The sequence below is a fragment of the Choloepus didactylus genome, chromosome 17 (genome assembly GCF_015220235.1).
Source record: "Choloepus didactylus isolate mChoDid1 chromosome 17, mChoDid1.pri, whole genome shotgun sequence".
NCBI classification, from domain to species: Eukaryota; Metazoa; Chordata; class Mammalia; order Pilosa; family Megalonychidae; genus Choloepus; species Choloepus didactylus.
This window is the reverse complement of record NC_051323.1, coordinates 59,652,534-59,673,770: the sequence shown is the minus strand read 5'-3', so window position 1 is coordinate 59,673,770 and position 21,237 is coordinate 59,652,534. Positions and strand designations below refer to the sequence as shown.

The 21,237-nt window shown below is 35.6% G+C and overlaps 1 protein-coding gene across 15 annotated transcripts in view; it reads left to right on the top strand.

The window, feature by feature from the left end:
* BIRC6 (baculoviral IAP repeat containing 6) overlaps nucleotides 1-21,237 on the top strand; it is a 317,621-nt gene that overhangs the window by 261,250 nt on the left and 35,134 nt on the right. For 14 of the 15 annotated variants that reach the window (XR_005212389.1, XM_037807172.1, XM_037807169.1 and 11 more), the window contains one exon: nucleotides 12,740-12,950. Coding sequence is in view for 14 of the 15 variants with exons in the window: in XM_037807172.1 (XP_037663100.1) it covers nucleotides 12,740-12,950 (211 nt within the window). In the remaining variant the exon portion in view is untranslated. Of the gene's footprint in view, nucleotides 1-1,627; nucleotides 1,774-12,739; nucleotides 12,951-21,237 lie in introns of those variants that run through there. The other variant, XM_037807177.1, reaches the window with a different exon arrangement.

The following is a 21,237-nucleotide window of genomic DNA, read 5'->3' as shown; positions in this document are numbered from 1 at the left end:
TTTGTGTGGCGGTAATATTGTAATCTAGAGTGGCGATAATATTGTAATCTAGAGTGCTAAATGCCGTCATAGAACTCCATTCAAAGAGCTCTAAAAAAAGGAAATTCTGAAGAAAGGCTATACGTGTATATTATTTAGTAGCATTGGAAAACAAAATTCTGCTGTTAATGAACACACCGTGTAAAATGCTAAGTATTTTCCTGTTAAACAGAGGTCTGTTTAATTGTGCACAAGTATGTTTATTTTTTTAAATAAACCTGGAGCAAAGTATCCACACTGTTTTGAATACAGTCTAGAGATTGTTTCTGTCAAGCATAAGGTTTATTTTACTCTTCTTTCAGTGCTACCTGGTTATTCATTTGGTACAATATCATTTATTTAACCAAACCCTTGAGAGACTTCAGTTTCTTTCTAGCCTTCTATTGCAAGCAGTTTTGTTTTGAACATGTTTGTAAAGGGATCTTTGTGTATATATGGTAAATTCTTAGAAGTAGAATTGTTGGGCTAATTACTCAGCAAATGGCTGTTACCAGATACTTTTAACCCATAATTACCATAGAATACTTGAACTACTTTGAGATCATTGAGGAATGGAGAAACAGTTTAAAACTCTTTCAAGAAGTTTGACCATAATGGGACAGGAGAGGGATTGTCCCTTTTGGTGTCTCGGCCAGTGCAGTTTATATGTATGTATTACATTTATCATAGTTGTGGTAATATTGCAGTGACTCAGTTTTAAGGCAATAACACAAAACCAAGCTGAGAAAAAAGACATTGTTTTTAATAACTAACACTCCTACACTATGATCCAGCAATTCAATTCCTAAGTATATATGCAAGAGAAGTAACATGTACAAAGACATGTACAAGACATGTACAAACTATAGTTCATAATAGCTAAAATCTGGAAATAGCTTAAAGTTCATCAATAGGAAAATGGATAAATTGTGGCATATTTATTCAATGGAATGCTATACCACAATAAAAAAATTACTAACACACATACCGTGGATAAATCTCCCAAATAATAGGTTTAGCAAAAAAAGAAGAAGACTGCATTCTGTATGTTTACATTTATAAAAAGATCAAAAATAGGCAAGATGAATCTATGGTAATATAAATTGGAATAGTATTTGCCTCTGGTAGAAAGGAAATTGACTTGAAAGGGGCACGAGGGAATCTTGAAGCTTGATGAAAATGTTCTCATGGTGGTTATATGGGTGCATACATTAGTAAAAATTATGCTGTGCACCCAAGATTTGCATGCTTTATTGTATGTAAGTTATACCTCAAAAGAAAAAATTAGCAGGATTTAGTAATTTACTTCCCAGTAAAGTGTTCTGTTTAGATTAATTCCTGTTCCTTTTTTAAACTGCTTGGTCTTTGTACTAGGTGTCAAACTGGGTTGAGAGTCATAAAATCACCAGTATAGCTGGTCACAAGCACACACACCTTAAGTACTGGCTTACATTGTGAAATTTCTTATTGTGAATCACAGACATAAAAGTGTGAAAACCATTATTACTCTAGGGAGTGGCTAAATTGATAATTTATATCACTTTGCCCATCTAGCCCAGCAGAAAGGCATTCCATCCCTTTGATTATCTCAAAGTACCTTTTATTTTAGGTTAAATTCACCTAGGAATGCTCCAGTTCTCACTGCTATTAACCACAGGAGCTATTTCTTCCATTTTGACCACCAGAGCATGAATTGAAAGTCTAAAGCCTATTGTGACCTTCTTCTGAAGGGGCAGAAGACTGCTAGAAGATTGATAAGGCCAGTATTGTTTTCATTTGTGTCCAGGTTGTCACTATATTAAAGGATTTGGATTAAAAGTAATACTGCCCAGAATAATCTATAAAATCAAATAGATCTGGCTGTTCTTGGATTGAATATCTTAGAATGTTAAAGGATATAGCTCTGAGTTCATAGACTGTTGTTACTTGAATGAACAACAAAACTAGTGTGAGTGTTAAGTACTAGAGTAAGTTTATTTCAGCATGTGTGTTTAAGTTTGTTTAATAGCAGCTTGTTGCCTGTACTTCCTAATTTTTGCAGTTCTTTTTGTTTACACAGTCACCATTGTTTTGAAAATTATTTTAATTTGTTTGTATGATGAAAGATTTCCTATATGCATTTGAGGAAAGCAATATCTCTTCTAACAATTACTTGTTAAACATATCACCATATAAATATCAAAGAACATTGAAATTCATGGTCAATTTTAGTAGTTCTTTTCTACGGTGGTGGAGCCATTTTACATTCCCACCAGCAGTGCATGAAGGTTCCAATTTCACCACCTCCTTGCCAATACTTGTTTTCTTTTTTTTTTTTTTTTTTAAATCTCATTTTAGTGGGTATGAAGTAGTTTCAACATTTTTTATATATTTCATTTATTTTTTTGTACTTTCACTTTGTTTTGTGGCTTAAGATTTTAAATATTGTATATTCTAATTCCTTTGTATTTTTGTTTGTTTGTAACTTTTTGATGAAAGGCACCTTAGAAATTATGTAAATCAGCTCCTTAATTTGGTAAATATCATGCTCCATGTAATGTGTCTTAACCAGTGACACAGCTGCGAGGGCAGTGGCCATGCAGCATCTATGACCCCTAGAGAAAAACCTATCTTTTAGGATAGAGGCACTAGAAAAAAGGGCCTCTTGTGTGAAAAGTGTTGGGAAGAGTGGTTCCCTGTTATTTTTTTCTTTCTCTTTTCTCTTGCTGCTTTGTCTTGAGAGTGAGCCAACTCCTATGGAACTACATGATTTAAAACCCTGGAAGAAACCTGTTTTTGGCCAGGGACTGTTGGGAGCCAGAGAGTATGGAGGAAATCTCATAAAGACAGTTGGAGAAGGGAGTCTACCAAATTTGTGTATGAGCTATCATAAAATCTTAACATAGGCAAAGAAGAGGTCTAGTGAAATATAGCGGAAGTTTTGAGAATTTAACTATGTTATAAATCCAAGCTCCAGTCTAACTCCTGACTCATTGACGGCAGACGTAAACAGCATAGCAAGGGCTTTGAAAATTGAACTCACATTGGCACCACAATCCATAGAAGATGAGGGACAACTTGCAACCTGAGCTGATTTAGTGCCTGCTTTAAAAAAAAAAAAAATTTTTTTTCAGAGGATTTTTTTATTTTGAAATTATTTTAGATTTATAAAAAACTTAAAAATATAGTGTACATAGTTCAAGTATGCTGATCAGCAATCTTCCCCCAGTGTTATCATCATATATTTTATCAAAACTAATAAATTAACATTGGCTCAGTACTAAGCTACAGACTTTATTTGGATTTCGCCAGTTTTTCCACTGACATTCTTTTCAGGATATTACAGTCCTGTCCCAGGATTCAAGTTGTATGCAGTCATTATATTTCCTTTAGTCTTCTGGCATTCCCATCTTCTTCATGGTAAATTTCCAGATCTCTCTAAGTGCTGGAGAGACACACAGTCTTGAAGCCCACTCTATGGATGTACTCGTGGATTTTGATGATGTACTCCCTATCACCGCCTTCTCTGATGACAGGGTGACCCTTCATCTTCTCACCACTCTTCCTTTAGGAGGTATTTACCAGGCTGGAATGGAAAAATATGAAGGATTGACTCCATCCTTTCACTCTTAACCTGTCTATACCATCAAAGGTTTCTCATAGACAGCATATAGTTGGGTCTTGTTTTTTTTTATCCAATATGAAAATTGATATATTTGAACAATTTATATTTAATGTCATTATTGATGTGGCTAGATTTAGGCTTACCATTTTATTATTTGCTTTGTATTTGTCCTCTTTTCCTCTTCCCTGCTTTCCTTAGAAGGATTCAGATATTCAGCATTTCACTTTAATATATGTAATCACTTTTTTATTCTCTTTCTGTATTTTTTTTTGGAGGGGTGGGTGGGTGTTCTAGGGATTACCATATATTTGCCTAACTTTTCACAGTCTACTTAGATTTAATATTTAATGTTTTAAAGTCCAAGTATCCAGATGCCAATCAAGGACCAGCCCTGCAAGCAAGCCTTTCACCTTTTTAAAGATTAGGCCTGCATAGCGCCTTTGCCCCCTGTTCCAGTTTGCTAATGCTGCCATAATGCAAAAATACCAGAAATGGGTTGACTTTTACAAAGGGTGTTCATCTGGTTACAAAGTTACAGTCTTAAGGCCATAAAGGCATCAACAAATATACCTTCACCATACCAGTGGCGTCTGGAAAACTTCTGTTAGCTGAGAAGGCAAGTGGCTGTTGTCTTCTGATCCCAGGTTGTGTTCTCAGCTCCTGTGCATTCTTCAAAGTGTCCCTGTTGACTGCACCTCCTCAAAAAATGTCACTCTCAGCTCTGAGTTCCTTCTGTTTGTCAGTGGTTTTATATGGCTCCAAGGATTTAATTAAGACACACCCTGAATGGATGGGGTAACACCTCCATGGAAATTGTCCAATCAAAGGTCTCACCCAGTTGACTGAGTCACATCTCCATGGAAACACTAAAAGATTCCAACCTAATCAACACTAATACTTCTGCCACCACAAAACTGCATCAAAGATAATGGTGTTTTGGGGGGCATAATACATCCAAACTGGCACATACCCCAAATCTGAAACACAGTGGATATTTCATGAATATCAAAATCTCAAACCATCTTTATATCAATCAGAGACTATGGAGTTAAGTGAAAAAGTAAAATAATATATGTAATTCAGGTAATACTAAGTGAATGCTAGGATCTCATGCTCTTTTCTATTTGTATATATTTAAACTTATCACAAGTTATAAATGATAAATATGAGACTGGTTCATATCTGCTGCTTATTTGTCATTTGTTTTTACAGTTCTGCCAAGTGTTTCTACAAATGTTGTAAAAGTGCATTTATTAGATCAATACAAATATTTTTAAAGTCAGGAATAATGCAAATTATGTTTTTCTGTTAAATTAATGTATGGTTAAATTTACATAGTACCTTTGCTAAGTAGCAATTTCAAAACAAAAAGGTAGTTTCTAACTGTCAAAAAAATAATGTCTACAGTTTTTATGAAATACATTCTCAGAAATACAACTTTACTTCTTATAGACAAAAAGGAAAAAAGCAGTTACTATCTATAAATGGCACAGTCACTCGGAACAATTTACTCATGAAGAAATTAAAAAATGGACTGGGGAGCACTATAGACAGGAAAAGATGAAAGAGAGGTTTGGAGCACAGTACTGGATGATGGTAGCACAATATTATAAGTACACTGAACAAAGATGACTGTGAGTACAGTTGAAAGAGAAGGTTAGGGACACACAACACAACAGAAGGTAAGACAGAAGATAAAGAGAAACCTTGAATGGTTAGTGATTGTGATTAAATGTACAAATATGTTCTTACATGAGGGACAACAAAAAATGTCAACTTTTCAAGGTGTTAAAAATGGGGTGATGTTTGGAAAAAAATACAACAAATGCAAACTAGAGTCTATAGTTAACAATAACATTGCAATAATGATTCTGTTAATTGTAACAAGGCAATATACTAAAGTTAAATGTATGTAAGAAAGGGAATATAAAGGAGGGGTATGGGATTCTTGGTGTTGATGTTCTTGTCTGAGTTTTTTATTTTTTATTTTATTTTTTGGCTTTTATAAAGGGGCTTTATTTGGTTACACAGTTACAGTCTTAAGGCCATAAAGTGTCCAAGGTAACACATCAACAATTGGGTACCTTCACTGAAGGATGGCCAATGGTGTCCAGAAAACCTTTGTTAGCTGGGAAGGAATGTGGCTGGCATCTGCTCCAAGTTCTGGTTTCAAAATGGCTTTCTCCCAGGACATTCCTCTCTAGGCCACGGCTCCTCTTCAAAATGCCACTCTCAGTTGCTCTTGGGGCGTTTGTCCTCTCTTACTTTCTCTGGAGCAAGAGTCTGCTCTCAATGGCCGTCTTCAAAGTGTCCCTCTTGACTGTAGCAAGCTCAGTCCTTCTGTTTGAGTTTATATAGTGCTCCAGTAAACTAATCAAGGCCCATGCTGAATGGGCAGGGCCACACCTCTATGGAAACTATCCAGTCAGAGTCATTACCCACAGTTGGGTGGGTTACATCTCCATGGAAACACTTGAAGAATTACAGTCTAATCAATACTGATACATCTGCCCACACAAGATTACATCAAAGATAATGGTGTTTAGGGGGACATAATACATTTAAACTTGCACATTCCATCCCCTGGACCCCAAAATGACATGATCTTTCCATACACAAAATGCATTCATCCCATCACAGTATCACAAAAACTTAAATCATTTCAGTAACAGTAAGTACAAGATCCCATCAAATCATTTATAGGCTTCGTCAGTCCTGAGGCATAATTCTTCTTTAGCTGTGGATTTGTGAAACTTAGAACAAGTTATTTGCTTCCAATATACAAAGGAGGAACAGTCATAGGATAAACATTCCCATTGCCATAAGGAGAAACTGAAAGGAAAACAGGGTTGACAGGACCAAAACAGTTCCTAAAACCCGCAAGGCAAACTCCATTAGATTTCAAAGTCTGAGAGTCATTTACAGAATGACGTTGCATCCTTGGGGTTTGAGAGAGTGGGAGTCTTACCCTTCCTAAGGGCCTTTGCGGCCAGCCCTTTCCTCTCCAAACACTGGGGCGAGTGCTCCAACATATCCACACACTGGGGAGACCACCTTCTCGGCCCTACCCTCCTCAAACATCGGGGCAGCACCCAGATTCCGTTCCATCTCTGGGGCACATGCTCAACCCCTTCAGAACAGTGGGGTGGCAGTCAGGCTCTCCCCAATTCCCTGAGAATGTGCTCCACTCTCTTTGGGGCCTGGGTTTGCAAAACTCTTCCGGAGCATCTAAGCCAAATGTCCACCCTTGATCTCCAGGGCAAATTCACCCTTTCTATGTGTGTGGGCCACTCTGCTCTCCCAGTCTGAGTCCTCTTGACTCCAGGCCTCAGCTTCCATGGCTCTGTCTTTGGAGAAATTTTTTCTTCAATTTGTTCCTTGTCTGTCCCCTCCGGTCCAGACCGGCAGCAGCTCCATCCTCACTGAAAGATGGCTGATGGCGTCCGGAAAATCTCTGTTAGCTGGGGAGGCATGTGGCTAGCATCTGCTCCAAGTTGTGGTTTCAGAATGGCTCTCCCAGGACGTTCCTCTCTAGGCCGCATCTCCTCTTCAAAATGTCACTCTCAGTTGCTCTTGGGGTGTTTGTGCTCTGTTAGCTTCTCTGAAGCAAGAGTCTGCTTTCATTGGCCGTCTTTAAAGTGTCTCTCTTCTGCAGCTACTCTCAGCTTCTGTGCATTCTTCAAAGTGTCCCTTTTGGCTGTAGCTTTATTGTGTTTTATTTTAATTTTATTGTTTCTTTTGTTGCTTTTTAGTTATTTTTTTTTCTTTCTTTTTCTTTTTTCTTTTTACTTTTTACACCTCTTCCTCTTTATTTGTAGAAGAAATGGAAATGTCCTTATATAGGTAGTGGTGGTGAATGCATAACTGTGTGATTATATAGGAAACCATTGATTGTTTCCTTAGGATGGATTGTATGGTTTGTGAATAAAACTGTTTGCAAAATAAACAGAGGGATACAAGTGCTATAGAAAATGTGGAGAAAAGGATGTACCTGATCACCGTTGGTGGGGAAGTAGAATGGGGCAACCCATCTGGAGGGCAGTGTAATGGTTCCATAGGAAGCTAAGCATGGGGTTGCCATGTGGTCCTGCAACTCAGTTATTGGGTATATACTTGGAAGAACTGAAAAGAAGGACACAAATGGACATTTACACAGTGAAATTTATGCTGTTAGTATTCATGATTTGCAGTGGATGGAGGTAGCCTGAGGGTACCTTGACTGATGAATGGAATGGTGTACTGTGGTGTATGCATACAATGGAGTATCGAGCTGCTACAAGAAGGAATGAAGTTGTAAGGTGATAAGACCTTGAGGACAGTATATTGAGTGAAATAAACCAGAAATAGAAGAACATTATAATGCTTCATTAATATGGACTAACTATAATGTGCAAGCTCTGAGAATTGAATCTGAGAGCGTAGATTACCAGGGGAAAGCTTATTGTAAAGGTTCCTAGATTGTAAGCTCTTACAGCAGTTACATTCCTGAGCTGTAATGGCTATTTCTAAATTCTGAGATGCTGAGCTCTTTGTGTATAACCTGGTCGGTCCCTGGAACTTTGGGTACCTGTGTGACATCTGAGACACAGAGCCAGAGTTCTGCAGCTATGAATGGTCAGCATTACCCCATACAGCAAACGTTAAGGAGTCTAAACAAAGAGATCAGACTTCAATTAGAGATATGAACAAAATGGACTTGGTGAGGGCTAAGATAAATCAGACTAGAGGATAAAGGATGATAGTGACAGTGTTTTTAAAACTTCAACTTCTTTTTGTGAGACCAAAGGAAGAGATGTTTATTAGGTGCAAAATCTATATTTTTTGTAACGCACTATATAATTTAACTTGTATGGTCAGTTTATTCAAACAACATAATTGCATGGAGCATTGATTAGGGAGTGAAATCTGGTTGGCTTGTACAGGTTAGTGTGACGCCCCAATACATCCCAGAGTAATTTGGGCAGAGAATAAAAATTTTGTTTCCAAAGCCCCCTTGAGGGACTATGGGAAAATGTGGAAGTATTAAATTTCCCCACCTGGGAAATTAATGATATTTTCACAAGCATTGGGGGTTACCTCAATCTTGGGGCTTGCCCTTATGAAGTTTGTTACTACAAAGGAGAGGCTAAGCCTACTTAAAATTGTGCCTAAGAGTCACCCCCAGAGAACCTCTTTTGTTGCTCAGATGTGGCCTCTCTCTCTAAGCCAAGTCTGCAGGTACTCATTGCCTTTCCCCCCGTGCGGGACATGACTCTCGGGGGTGTAAATCTCCCTGGCAGCTTGGGACATGATGAGATTGGCCGTGGCATCATGGGATTGAGAAATGGACCAAAAGGAGAAAGAGAAATGAAACAAAGTTTCAGTGGTTGAGAGATCTCAAATAGAGTCAAGAGGTCATTCTGGAGATTATTCTTACATATTATATAGATATCCCTTTTTAGCTTTTAGTATATCAGAATAGCTAGAAGGAAATACCTGAAACTGTTGAACTGTAACTCAGTAGCCTTGATTCTTGAAGACGATTATATAATTATATAGCTTACACTGTGTGATTGTGTGATTGTGGAAATTTTTTGGCTCCTAGTCCCTTTATACAGTGTATAGACAGATGAATAGAAAAATGAGGACAAAAAGTAAATGAATAATAGGGAGGGATGGGGGGTTTGGGATGTTTTGGGTGTTCTTGTTCTTTTTTATGTGTGGTAATGAAAATGTTCAAAAATTGATTGTGGTGATGAATGCACAACTATATAATGGTACTGTGAACAATTGATTGTACACCATGGATGATTGTATGGTTTGTGACTATCTCAATAAAGTTGAATTTTTTTAAAATAAAGGAATGGACTGGTAAAAAACTAGATGGCAAAAAAGAATGCTTCCAAGGCCCAGGATAACACCTAGGTGGAGAACTCTTATCTGATTATCTCTATTTGGTTATGTATTTTTTTAGTTTTTGCAATCATGACAAGATGGAAAAAGATTTCAGGATATATTGTCATTCCTTTGGTAAAAGTTAAGAGTTTTGATTATCAATACTGAAAATATCAAATATATATCATAAAGCATCATAGTAAAAATGGATTACTTTCTAACATATAGTTTCTAGTCATATTAATATGCTAAGGATTTTTTGGGAATTCAGCTGTCCAAATCCCTACCATGAATAAAAGAATGCTGAATGTATCCATCTATGAAACATAATTTCCAGTTATTAAAGTTGTCTGTGTCCTCCAACCTGGTTTTTCTCCTTCATAAAGTTTTGTACTGTTTTTTTGGATTTGCTATTGTAAATATTTTTTCTTACTTTGTCCAGTTGATTATTATATAAAATAAGCAGTATTTATGTGTGTTCATTGTAGATCCACAAATTTCTGAATTATTATATTAGTTCTAAAGTATTTCCATGGATTCTCCTGATTTTTCAAGTAGAGAGTCAGTTTTCTGAAAATAATAATTTTTTCCTGCTTTTTATGTTTGCTTTCTCTTTCTGTCTGGAATCACCATACCCACCTACTTTATATTATTTGTATTTGTAAAGCAGAATATAAAGCATTTGTGTCTTTAAGTGACAAATGCCTAAAGTGGAGCTATTCAAAAGAACTTACTGCAATGATGGAAACTTTCTATATTTGTGCTACCCAATATGGCAGCCACCAGCCACATATGGCTTTTGAGCATTTGAAATATGGCTAGTGCAACTGAAGAGCTGAATTTTTAATGTTTTCACATTTCGATTAAATTTAAATAGCCATGTTGCTAGTAGGTATCATAATGGACAACTTGGGAAGCATTGTAGTTTAATGGAAAAAGCTGTAAAGTTAAATGTACCTAGGTGTCAGTGTTGGTCTTGCCACTAATTAAATGCTTGGGCAACTCACAAAATCGTAGTTTCTCATACACACAACAGAGATGATAACCCCTAGTCCATAAAATACTCCATACACAGAAATATGTAGAAAAGGGATTAGACTGATACACACCAAATAATACATCTAATAAAAGAGTGGAGGAGAAAGATAGCCAAAAGAGTCTATAGCCTTATCAGGAATGTTTTACTTTTTTGTAAGGATAATCAATTTGATATATTACTCATGTATGTAAAACTAATTTTTAGAAATTCACGTTTTTCCTCTAAACATTCCTATATCGTTCAATCATAAAAAAATAGTATTTTTGTGTTTACATAAATGTCATATGTATGTATTGGTTTTGCAACTTAATTATGTCACTTAAATACAGATATTGGAGATAGGTCTGCTTTATTCTTTTTAACTGCTGCATAGAATCGTTTGGAAAAGTTATTGTTTATTTGACCCTTTAATTTATTACTCTTAGGTTGTTTCTACCATTCACCATTGAATATGGTATTGCATTGAGCTTCCTTGTTTATAGGGTAGATGGTAATAAGTGGGATTGCTGAGTCATAGATTATGGGAATTTTAAATTTTAATAGATAATACTAATTATTATCTAATGTTTATACTAATTTATACTTCTCTCTGTGAGTCTAGCTTCACCATATCCTCACAATTATTGATGCTTTGTTTTGTACCTATTGATAAGTATCTTTTTGGTTTAATTTGGCATTTCCTGAGTAATGTACTGTACTGTGCTACACTATAATATTATAGCAGTTCAAATGTTGGGATGTTAGATAATGGGTTAAAGGAGAAGCCAAATATACCCAAATATAGATGGAAATTTTGTACTTGGTAAAGATGAAGGGTAAAAGTTCAAGTGAGGAAAGAATGGGCAGTCATACTTTCCCCCCCTTGACCTCTCACTCACCATGGGAAAGTATAAAAAGAAAACCTATTCCTTCATTGCTGTGCAGATACCATCAGTATCTGTCATCAGACCATCAGAACTGATTTTATTAAGCCCTGTATTATTTTTTATCATTAACACAGAAAGTCAAAGATTTCTAGGTGATGCCTTGCCTCATTCCCCCATATTCTAATTCCCTTGTGGGCAGTGATGCAGCTCACACCACCAACTGGTACTTCCCCAATTCTTCTTCCCTGTTTTACTTTTCTATATCACATTTAGAAAGCACTTAATGTGAAACAAAATGTACTAATTTGTTCCTCTCCTCTACCTAGAACATAAGCTACATGAGGGGAAGGATTATAGTTTTCTTTACTGCTGTATTCCCAGTCCTATACAGCAGCAGTATGTATTTATGGACTGGCTATTCAAGAACTGGTGTTTGGAAAAAATAGCTCTATCTTGTATGAAGCTTAGAAGCAAGCAATATTTGTTGTTAGGGTAGGAAATCCCTTCTTAGATACATGTTATTTTGATAAAATTTTCATTAGACATTAAAGTAATTTAAAGTTAGCATGATCAACGTAATTTTCTTTGCAAACAAAAATTTGATATCAAATTAGCCTTTTTTTCTTTTATTTTCTAATAAGACTAAATTTATTCAATACCCTAGAAGTTTTGATTATAAGTATCCAATGTTATAAAAAGTAAAAAACAGATTTGTAGATTTTGAATATATCAATACAAAGTGCATGACTACATACATACAGTAGATCCTACAGGCAAAGAAAGGTGGAAGGGGAAAAAGAAGACTGTGGTTTGAGGTCTAGTAATAAATAAATACAGAGTAGAGATGATTCATATTATAGTATATTCTACCACCAGTATTTGAAATGGTGGGGGTTTTTTTGTTGTACATTTTGACTGCAGTATTGGTGGTCAAATTAGCCTTTTGATAAACTGTGATCATAAAATTATGTTTTATGTAACATAATGACTTTAGTCACTTCAGTTTAATTTAAGAAAATACATTTCCACTTCATACTATATGCTTACTGCCCCAATGTACTATCCAGGCTATTTAATCATTTTTGTGTGCTGTGTAACTAGATAGTTATTTAATTGCATTTCTCATTCTCCCCACAGCTCTATGTCTTATTCATTTTTTGTCACTCCAAATTGCCCATTATTATATCTTGCACATGGATGCTTCATAAACATCTGCATTACTCCATTTACCAACCAACCAGTTAACCTTAAGATCTCGGTAGAAGCTACATTGCTGTGGACTTAACTTTTATATTGCACATGTTCTCATTGCTTGCTTTTCTTCCCTTCCCCTTATAGTTCTGGATATGGCAAGACATGTGCCACTCTATCGGGCTCTGCTGGAATTGCTCCGGGCCATTGCTTCTTGTACATCCATGGTGCCCCTATTGTTGCCTCTTTCTGCAGAGAATGGTGAAGAGGAAGAAGAACAGGCAGAATCCCAAACTTCTGTTGGTACATTATTAGCCAAAATGAAGACCTGTGTGGATACCTACACCAACCGTTTAAGGTACTATACTGTGTTCGTGTCTCTTGACCTTATCTCTAGCAGTGTTTTAAAAATAGCTTTGTGGATTTTTACAATAATGAAATGCACTGATTAAACACATACACACACACACACACACACACACACAAACAATATATGAACATACCAAAAAAACCCTACCCATCCAAATCCTACACCCAGAAACTTATTCACATGGATTATCAGACATCTCCTTAAGCAGAGTTTCTTAAATGTTACATTGTACCTGTTATATGGATAGATTCTAGTTTAGTCAATAATTGATATCAAAGACATCTTTCAGTGTCAATAAATACATATCTCTGACATTGTATGTAGATGCTGTGTTTTATATAACCATCTATTAGCAAACATTTAAGTTATTTCCAGTTTATAATAACCTCATATTTATCTTTTAGGACTGGTAGAAGTCTCTGCTGAGTAGATTCATAGACATGAGATTTGGGGGTTTATGGATTACTCCTATTTCATTTTGAAACTTACTATTCTACTTCATTCCGTAATCTTTTTTAGAAGTTAGAAGATTTGGTATTTATTTTGGAATAACAATAAAGTTGAACATCTTCACAGAGTGTAGTATTTTTTAAATTAATTTTTGTTTTATTAGGTTTATACCTCACTAGATTCAGGGGATAAATTCCATTATCAAAACTCCTTTTAAGTAACGTAGAAAACCTTTTCCTTTCTCTTGAAATCCATTCAGTGGTTATCAGCTTTCATCAGAGGTGAAATTAGCAGGCCTAAATCTGAAATTTTTTACATTAAAGATGAAATTAGCAGTATTTACTTTTGACTCATACTGCCAACAGAAGTTTGTTTTGTCAGTGGTAATTTGAGTCAATGTTGTTTACCATTTTTCATTATATTTGCTCTGTCCTCTTATTTTTTAAGAATCTAAAAGTAAAGAATCTGTGTAGATCAAATAATGGCAGAAAACTTGTCAATAGAGAAATAGCTTTTGTCAATCTTTACATTTGACAGAGAAATTGACTTTTTAGATAATCCTGGCTTTATTGGCTTATACTATTCTATTACAAGGGAAGGAAAATGTAAACATTTTCTCTTTGGTAGTATGATTTGTTGTTGTTGTTGTAGAGAGGAGAATAAAATAATAATGGCCCCCTAAAATCCTTTTAACTTGAACCTAGGATGTCACAAAATTATATAAAAGTAATGCATTGTCAAAATTGCCCCATTCTCTGCCCTGGTCATCTGTGTCCCCTAGTCCTGTACAGTTAGCAGGTAGTTTTGACAAGTCAGTTAATATAATATACACAGAGCTTTGAAATTGCTCTCCTGTCTAGATTGGGGGAATCTTCCTGCCCCTATCTTATATTTCTGTATTTTCACATGCACTGTATGAGCTTAAAACTAAAGCTTGAAAATGTGTAAAACTTTGAGTATTTTTTTCCCTACGGGCATTTTATTTCTTAGATGAAAAATTATGTAATGATTTGCAAGGTTATAATTATAGTGTGGCTAAATAGATTTTGTCATAAAGGTGAAAACAAAATCAGTAAAATAAGAATAGGTTTCATTGTCTTAGGTATTTCCTTAGGCTGTAATTTCCATTGTATCCTATAACAGTGGCATTATAGTGACTGCCTTCTAAGACTATATAGAAGATGCTCCTTGGAATGAATGGTTTATATAAAGTTTGAACACCTAGAGTGTTGCTTTGGTCTGTTTGCTTTTCTTAAATTCATCTATTTCCTGTTGATAAAACATGCAGGATAGTTTTTTAAAAAGTAAATTTCTGTACAAAATGTATTAATGATTTGCTATGAAAATTTAATTTCAGTAAAAAGATAGCTGAGTTGCATATAGCTGGAACTCTTATTTCTATTTGATTGACTCTGCAAATTCTTTCCTTCTTACTTTAACCAGAAAAAAAAATCATACTTCAGACTTCTAAATTATACAGCAACAGAACATGCATATTAAGGTAGTGATTACTTTTCACAGAGCTATTTCGTATATGTTACTTAGTTTTATCATTACTGTTATGCTGTGCAGTACCTATTTTCAGTAATCCCATTTTACTTATGAAGAAACACTACCAGTTTGTTTATATGCTGCTTCTAAGATCCTTCCTGGTCTCTGTTAAACTATGCAGCCTCTCTTAGGAGAAGAAACCGGTGAAGATATATGTGGTATTCCTACTTTCCTTTCAAACTTTGGCACATGAAGAATTCACTTCATATTTTCACAAAGAAAAAGTGTGAAATCTGTTTTTTTTTCCAGCCTGTTAAAACTTAACATGTATTTCTTTCCATAATTTCATTATAAAGGGACTCTAATACAGTGGATAAAATAATCTGATCTGTTGACCCTGTACCTACAGAAAATGGCCTGTGTTCAATTTTAAGAATATGTGCTATGGCTTAGAAAATTTTTACAATACATTTGTCACTGCTCTGTTACTAATAAATCTTAAGGTGAACAAAGTGCATCTCTTTAGTATAAGTTTTATGAAATTAAGTAAGATAGAAGCAAGTACTAGTTTACTAATTATTGTTATATACCTATATTGCCTTAAGTTTTATTCTCATTAACTTATTCCTCTTCTGGAATGTTTTTTGTGTTTATTTTTGTGTTTTACCAAGCATATAAAAAGGCATGCAAATTTTTTTCCCTTTGAATGAAGTTTTATTGTATTTAAGTCTTTGGTCATATTAGGTAAAGAAAAAAATAGATTCATTATACACTCTGTAAATCCTAGATGATGATTGTAGTTGCATATAATGATTTTCATTGAAATTAGTTTTATATATTTATTATTTTTAGTCTTTTTTTGGGGGGGATGAGTGAAATTAAATATTTTGCCATCTACAAAGAGAAAGTTTACTATTACTGGTGGGAATAACCTAACTGAGATTATCCTATTTTAAGTCCAATACCTAAACCCACTTAATTTTGATCACATAATTCAAAGAATGAAGGAGACCATAGAAGGCAGTTGACTCTCCTTGTGCCCTGGAGCCTAAAACCTTCTGTTAAAGGAGAAGGAAAGACACCAGTAAGAAGCTCAAAAAGCAGATCATATACCTTGTTTTTATACTAATTTGTGTACTAAAATATATTGAGATAGGTGAGGTCTAATGAGGTCTCAAGAGCATCACTGATTCATTCACTTAATAGGCATTTATTGAATGTTCATGGGAGCATAACAGGAGAATTAGATCCATTTCCTCAGTGGCTAATAGAGAAATTTGGGGAAACAATAACCAGGCATTCTCAATAATGGTATGTAACATATTAGAAGTACAAGACAACAAAGGAGAACTAGTCCAGATTTGGAGGCCTAAACAATAAGTAGGAATTAGTCAAATGAAGGAGGACAGGGGGTGAGTGTACCAGACTGTGGAAACAATGTGAGCAGTAAAAGAAAGCATCATATATTCTAGGAATAGAATACATGTTCTAAGGAGATATAGTGCTGGTGAGAGGTAGTGGTGGAAGATGAAGCTGGAGAGGAAAGCAGGTGCTAAAAAATGGTGTGTTGGAGAGTTATTTACTCTTTAAAAATAGTTATGAGCCATTGAGAAGGTTTAAGCAGTAATATGATTAGATTTGCCAGTGTAGTTGAAATGTTGGGAGTGGGAAGTAGAATAAGACAAAACCACCATGAAAGAGATTTTCAACCTTTCCATCTCAGCAGGTAGAGCTGTATGTGTCCTCTCCCCATACTGCTATTTCTGTGGACTGAGAATTTGGGATTCATTAGCACTTGTACTCTTATATTATGAATGGGGTAGTTCCTAGGTAGAAGTACATTCTATGTTGCAGGTGTTTGACCTAAAAAAGGAATCACATAACTTAAGCTTTAAGTCACTTACTAATTGCATTATTCTGCTTGTGTGTCTCAATATTGGCAACTGCAGATTTATTCCCAAGGATTTCCTTCAAAAGAAATGGTATGATATAAATAGTTCTGGGAAGTCTACAACCTCAGGCAGAAGTTTACCAAAACCGATCCTACTAACTTGGTTGTTGGACCCAGTAAGGCAGAAAACTGCCATCTGTTGGCTCAGTAGAGGCTCAGAGTCATTAGCATAGAATCTTAAGTCTTTTATATTAAGGTCCATAAATGACAGGGTAAGACTACATACATGCTCATTCATGCCCCTACTATTTCCTTAAAGCTGTCATCCACCCAAAGTTTTGATGTGGAAAGTTTGTGGAACAGTAAGTAGGCTTTAAAAATATTTCTCTGGAGCCTTTTGAATTACTTTGAAATTTATTTTTATTTCAGTTATTGTACTTTTCAACTGCGGAATTTCCATTTGAGGCTCTTAAAATTTTTTGTCTCTTTATTGATATTCACCATTTGATATACATTGTCATCATACCTTCCTTTACTTCTTTAATCATGGTTTCCTTTAATTAACCTGTGAACACATTTCTAATTGCTACTTTGAAATCTTTTTCTGTTAAATCCAACATTTGGTTGTTCTCACAGACCATTTCTGTTGCCTGGTGGTTTTTTGTTGCTTTTTTGTTTGTTTGTTTGCTTGTTTTTTCTGGTGAATGGGTCATCCTTTCTTGTTTCTTTGCATATCGTAATTTTTTGTTGGAAACTGGGTAACTCTGGATACTGCTCTTCCTTCCCCCACCTGGGCTTGTTATTATTATTTGCTTATTTATTTGTTTAGTGACTGGCTGGCTTATTTTACTGAAGTCTGTCCTCTCCCCACCTTTCCCCACAGTGTGAAGTCTTTGGTTTTGCTCCTCAGGCACCCCGGGATAACAGTGGTATTATTGGTAGAGCTCTCATTCTTTCCCTGATTGCACCCAGCTTTTTACTTTCACTAGTTACCTCCCTGTTGCTCTATTGTTTACAACAGTGATGGGAGAGGGGTAGGGGGGAGGGGGAGGGCATAAATTTCTCTGCAAATAAGTCAAATTGTGGTCCTTTAATGTACTAGTTTCTGAGTCTGCTGTTTCTTCTGTCCCCAGGAGGGCTTCTCCCAGATGTCTTACTCCCAGGTTATTTCTCTCAGTTTCCTTCACCACAATTTATACTGTTTTTGAGAGTGCGCCTAGGTTTAAACTTCTCCACATTCTATTGCAAATAAATTCTTTTCCTTTAGTTAGAGATTAGGAGCTATCTGTTTTGTAGCCTGTTTCTATACCCAGGCAAAAAGTCTCTGAGCTGGGGCTGGGGCTGGGGGTGGGAGTGGCAAGCTTCTGTCTGTTACACCCTTACTCTCTAGGAGCTGAGTGCTCTGTGGAAGGGAACATCCACCTCTCAACTGCACTCTGAACTCAGCCTCAGCAGTAGACATGAGAGATACTGAAGTCCTGCTCTTCCCAGGAAGAAAGCGCCTTCAGAGCTGAAGGGAGAGGGCACCCTGTATTCTTTAGGACTGCAGCAGTCTTGGTTTCAGGTACCATAGACTGTGGCATTACTTACCAAATTTTATAGATTTTCTTGAATGTTTTGTTTGCTGTTTGCCACTAAGACAATTTCCAAAGGCTTTTATAGGTTGTGTTTTAAAATGTCCTTCACCAGTTTTAATGGGGAGCTATTCAGTGGAGCTCCTTACACTGTCATGCCAGAAGTCGACTGATGAAAAAGATCAGACTTTTATATATCACCTATGCTGTTGTTTACTTAGAATTTTTCTTTGGATTAAATTTTAAGGAAAAAAAATATTAATAATATAACCTTAACTTTTCTTTGAGATTTTCAGTTAAAAAAACACTTTCAACTATATTATTTGTTGAATGTTGAAATAACATTTATTCAATAATGTTGACAAAACATTTATTCTTGTTTTACGGAGAACAAAACTAGTCATAAGAATTTAACATTAAAAACTTATTAATCGTGTGATTATTAGGTAATAAAGCTGGTATTAGCTCCCCAATTTTCTGTGATATTCATTATGGAAAGTAGTATTTATGAAGAGAGACAGGTTGATTGACCCATAGTCCACATACTTCTATTTTTATAAGCCATTGCTATCTCCTACCAAAATAGGTCATTGATCACTTAGGTTTTACCCTTACTGTATTTTCCAGAATTGAGCTTTAAGCTGGTTCCTGAAAAACAATTATACTTTCATCAAATACCAAAATACAACTTGTTCTGTTATTTAAGTGATTAACAGCTACAATAAACCTCTTTTAAAGAAATTATAAATTGACTTAGTACTTCTACCTCAGTAGAGTCTTTATCTTCTCATACCAAATCCCATGCTGCCTTAATCACTGAATTTGAAGTTCCTTGCTAAGAATAATTGTGATCTTTCTGGGCACCCCCACAATTAGTAATTGTATTAGTCAGGGTTCTCCAGAGAAACAGAATCAACATCATACACACGCACACACACACACACACACATACACACACATATGTAAATATTAAGAGATTCACTGTAGGAATTGCTCACAAGACTGTGGAGATTGGCATGTCAGAATTCCACAGGGCAGGCTGCAAGTTGGAAACTCAGTGAAGGTGACGAATTCCCCAGGAGAAGCTGGCTATCTGGAGTAGAGATAGAAATTCTTTCTGACTACCGAAATCATCACTTCTCCCTTTAAGGACTCCACCTGAGAATGAGGAGTCTTCTCTCATGCCGAAGGCAGTCTTCTTTGTTAATTGCCATAGATGTAATCTACTGACTAATGATTTAAATCCACAAAATGCCCTCATAGTAACAGTCTGGCCAATACTTGCTTGACCAAACAACTGGACATCATAACTTAGCCAAGTTCACACATGAAATTAACCATCACGATAACCTATCCTTTTTTATACAGAGACTTTTAGAGCTGTAAAGAATTCTTTTTAAGAGTTCAGCCGTTCAGATGCTCCTTTTTTTTAAAATGAGGAACACAAAGCTCATAGAGCCTGTGACTTGTTCTGGGTTCTCTGATGCTTAGAGGCAGAGCTATGGTAAGTATTCAGATCTCCTAATGTCCCGTTTGCGTATCCTTATCTACTTCGTCATACGTATTTCCAAAAGACAATTGGGTGTGTACATCAAGGAATAATTAAAAACTGGGGGATTGGGGGGCACGTGCAGGACGATGACTTGTTTCTTTAGGATGTATAAAACTTTTTAATTCCTGACACTGGAGTAAAAATATCTTTTAATTGGAAAAACAAACTTGCTTCATTACTCTAAAGAATCTTTAAATTAGCATTATGATTGGATATTAAAAGGCAGCTTATTTCACTAGGAATCTTTAACATTCTGATTGTGCTTAGTTAATATTAATAATTACTAGATTACTACAATAGACTAGCCTTCACTGTGTTTTGTAGTCTTACCTAGTAAATGAGCAGGTAGCAACTTTATGTGATTATTTCTTAAATAAGTAAGTCAGTTTTACCCATTTGGTGTTTTTCTTATGCAAATGAATTAATAAAAACCACTCCCGAAAATTTCTTAGTTGTATGTGTGTTTTTCCTCTGCTGTCTTTTCAAGTTAATTTGGTATCTATCTCTGCTTGCTTAAATTAGGACAATGTGGTAGTGCTAAAAATTTTCCTGAATGTTTCTAAAAGAAGTCCTCTTTCACGCATTCTTTCATACACACAACACACGGACACACATGTGCTATTATTTTCCTGTCTCCTGAATTTTATTGATATCTTAGTATACTTTTTATTTCTAAAGTTTTTAACTCCTTTGTTGAGAAGAAATTCAAAGTTTATGAGCAATACATGATATTTAAAGAAAAAGAAAAAGCACTACCTACTTACGACCAATTGTTGATCCACATTTTCTTTTACCACTCTAAAGAAAAATAGAAAAAAAGAATGAAAGCAAGTCTCAGTTACCTCCACTAATAAAGGAATTGGGGGCATGCCAACCCGTATCACCTCAAAATGAAGTCAAAGTACAGCTATAGCAATTTATTTTCACTCTTGAATAAACAAGGCAGTTCTTAGCTTCCTTGGACCAAGGACAAAGGTAATTATTTTGTCTCTGATCTTCAATGCAGGCTTTTCCTGCCCGACTCCAGTAGGCAAATATTCATATTTAATATATTTGGCATTTGACAAGGTTTCACCAAAAATTTGGAAGCAGTGGTTGCTTCCAGTGAAAAAGTCTTAATTGCTAGTCAGGACCTGATGCAAATGACTGCCTTCAGTGTACCTGAACTTCTCTTTCACAGCGATAAAGCATACATCAATTATTGTCATGTTCCTTAGCTATCTTGAAGCTTCTACCAAAAGAATTCTTCCTAGTGTAAGGAAGTTTGTCTTATTTTATAATACCTTAATTCTCTTGTAGAAATACCCTGCTTCCTTT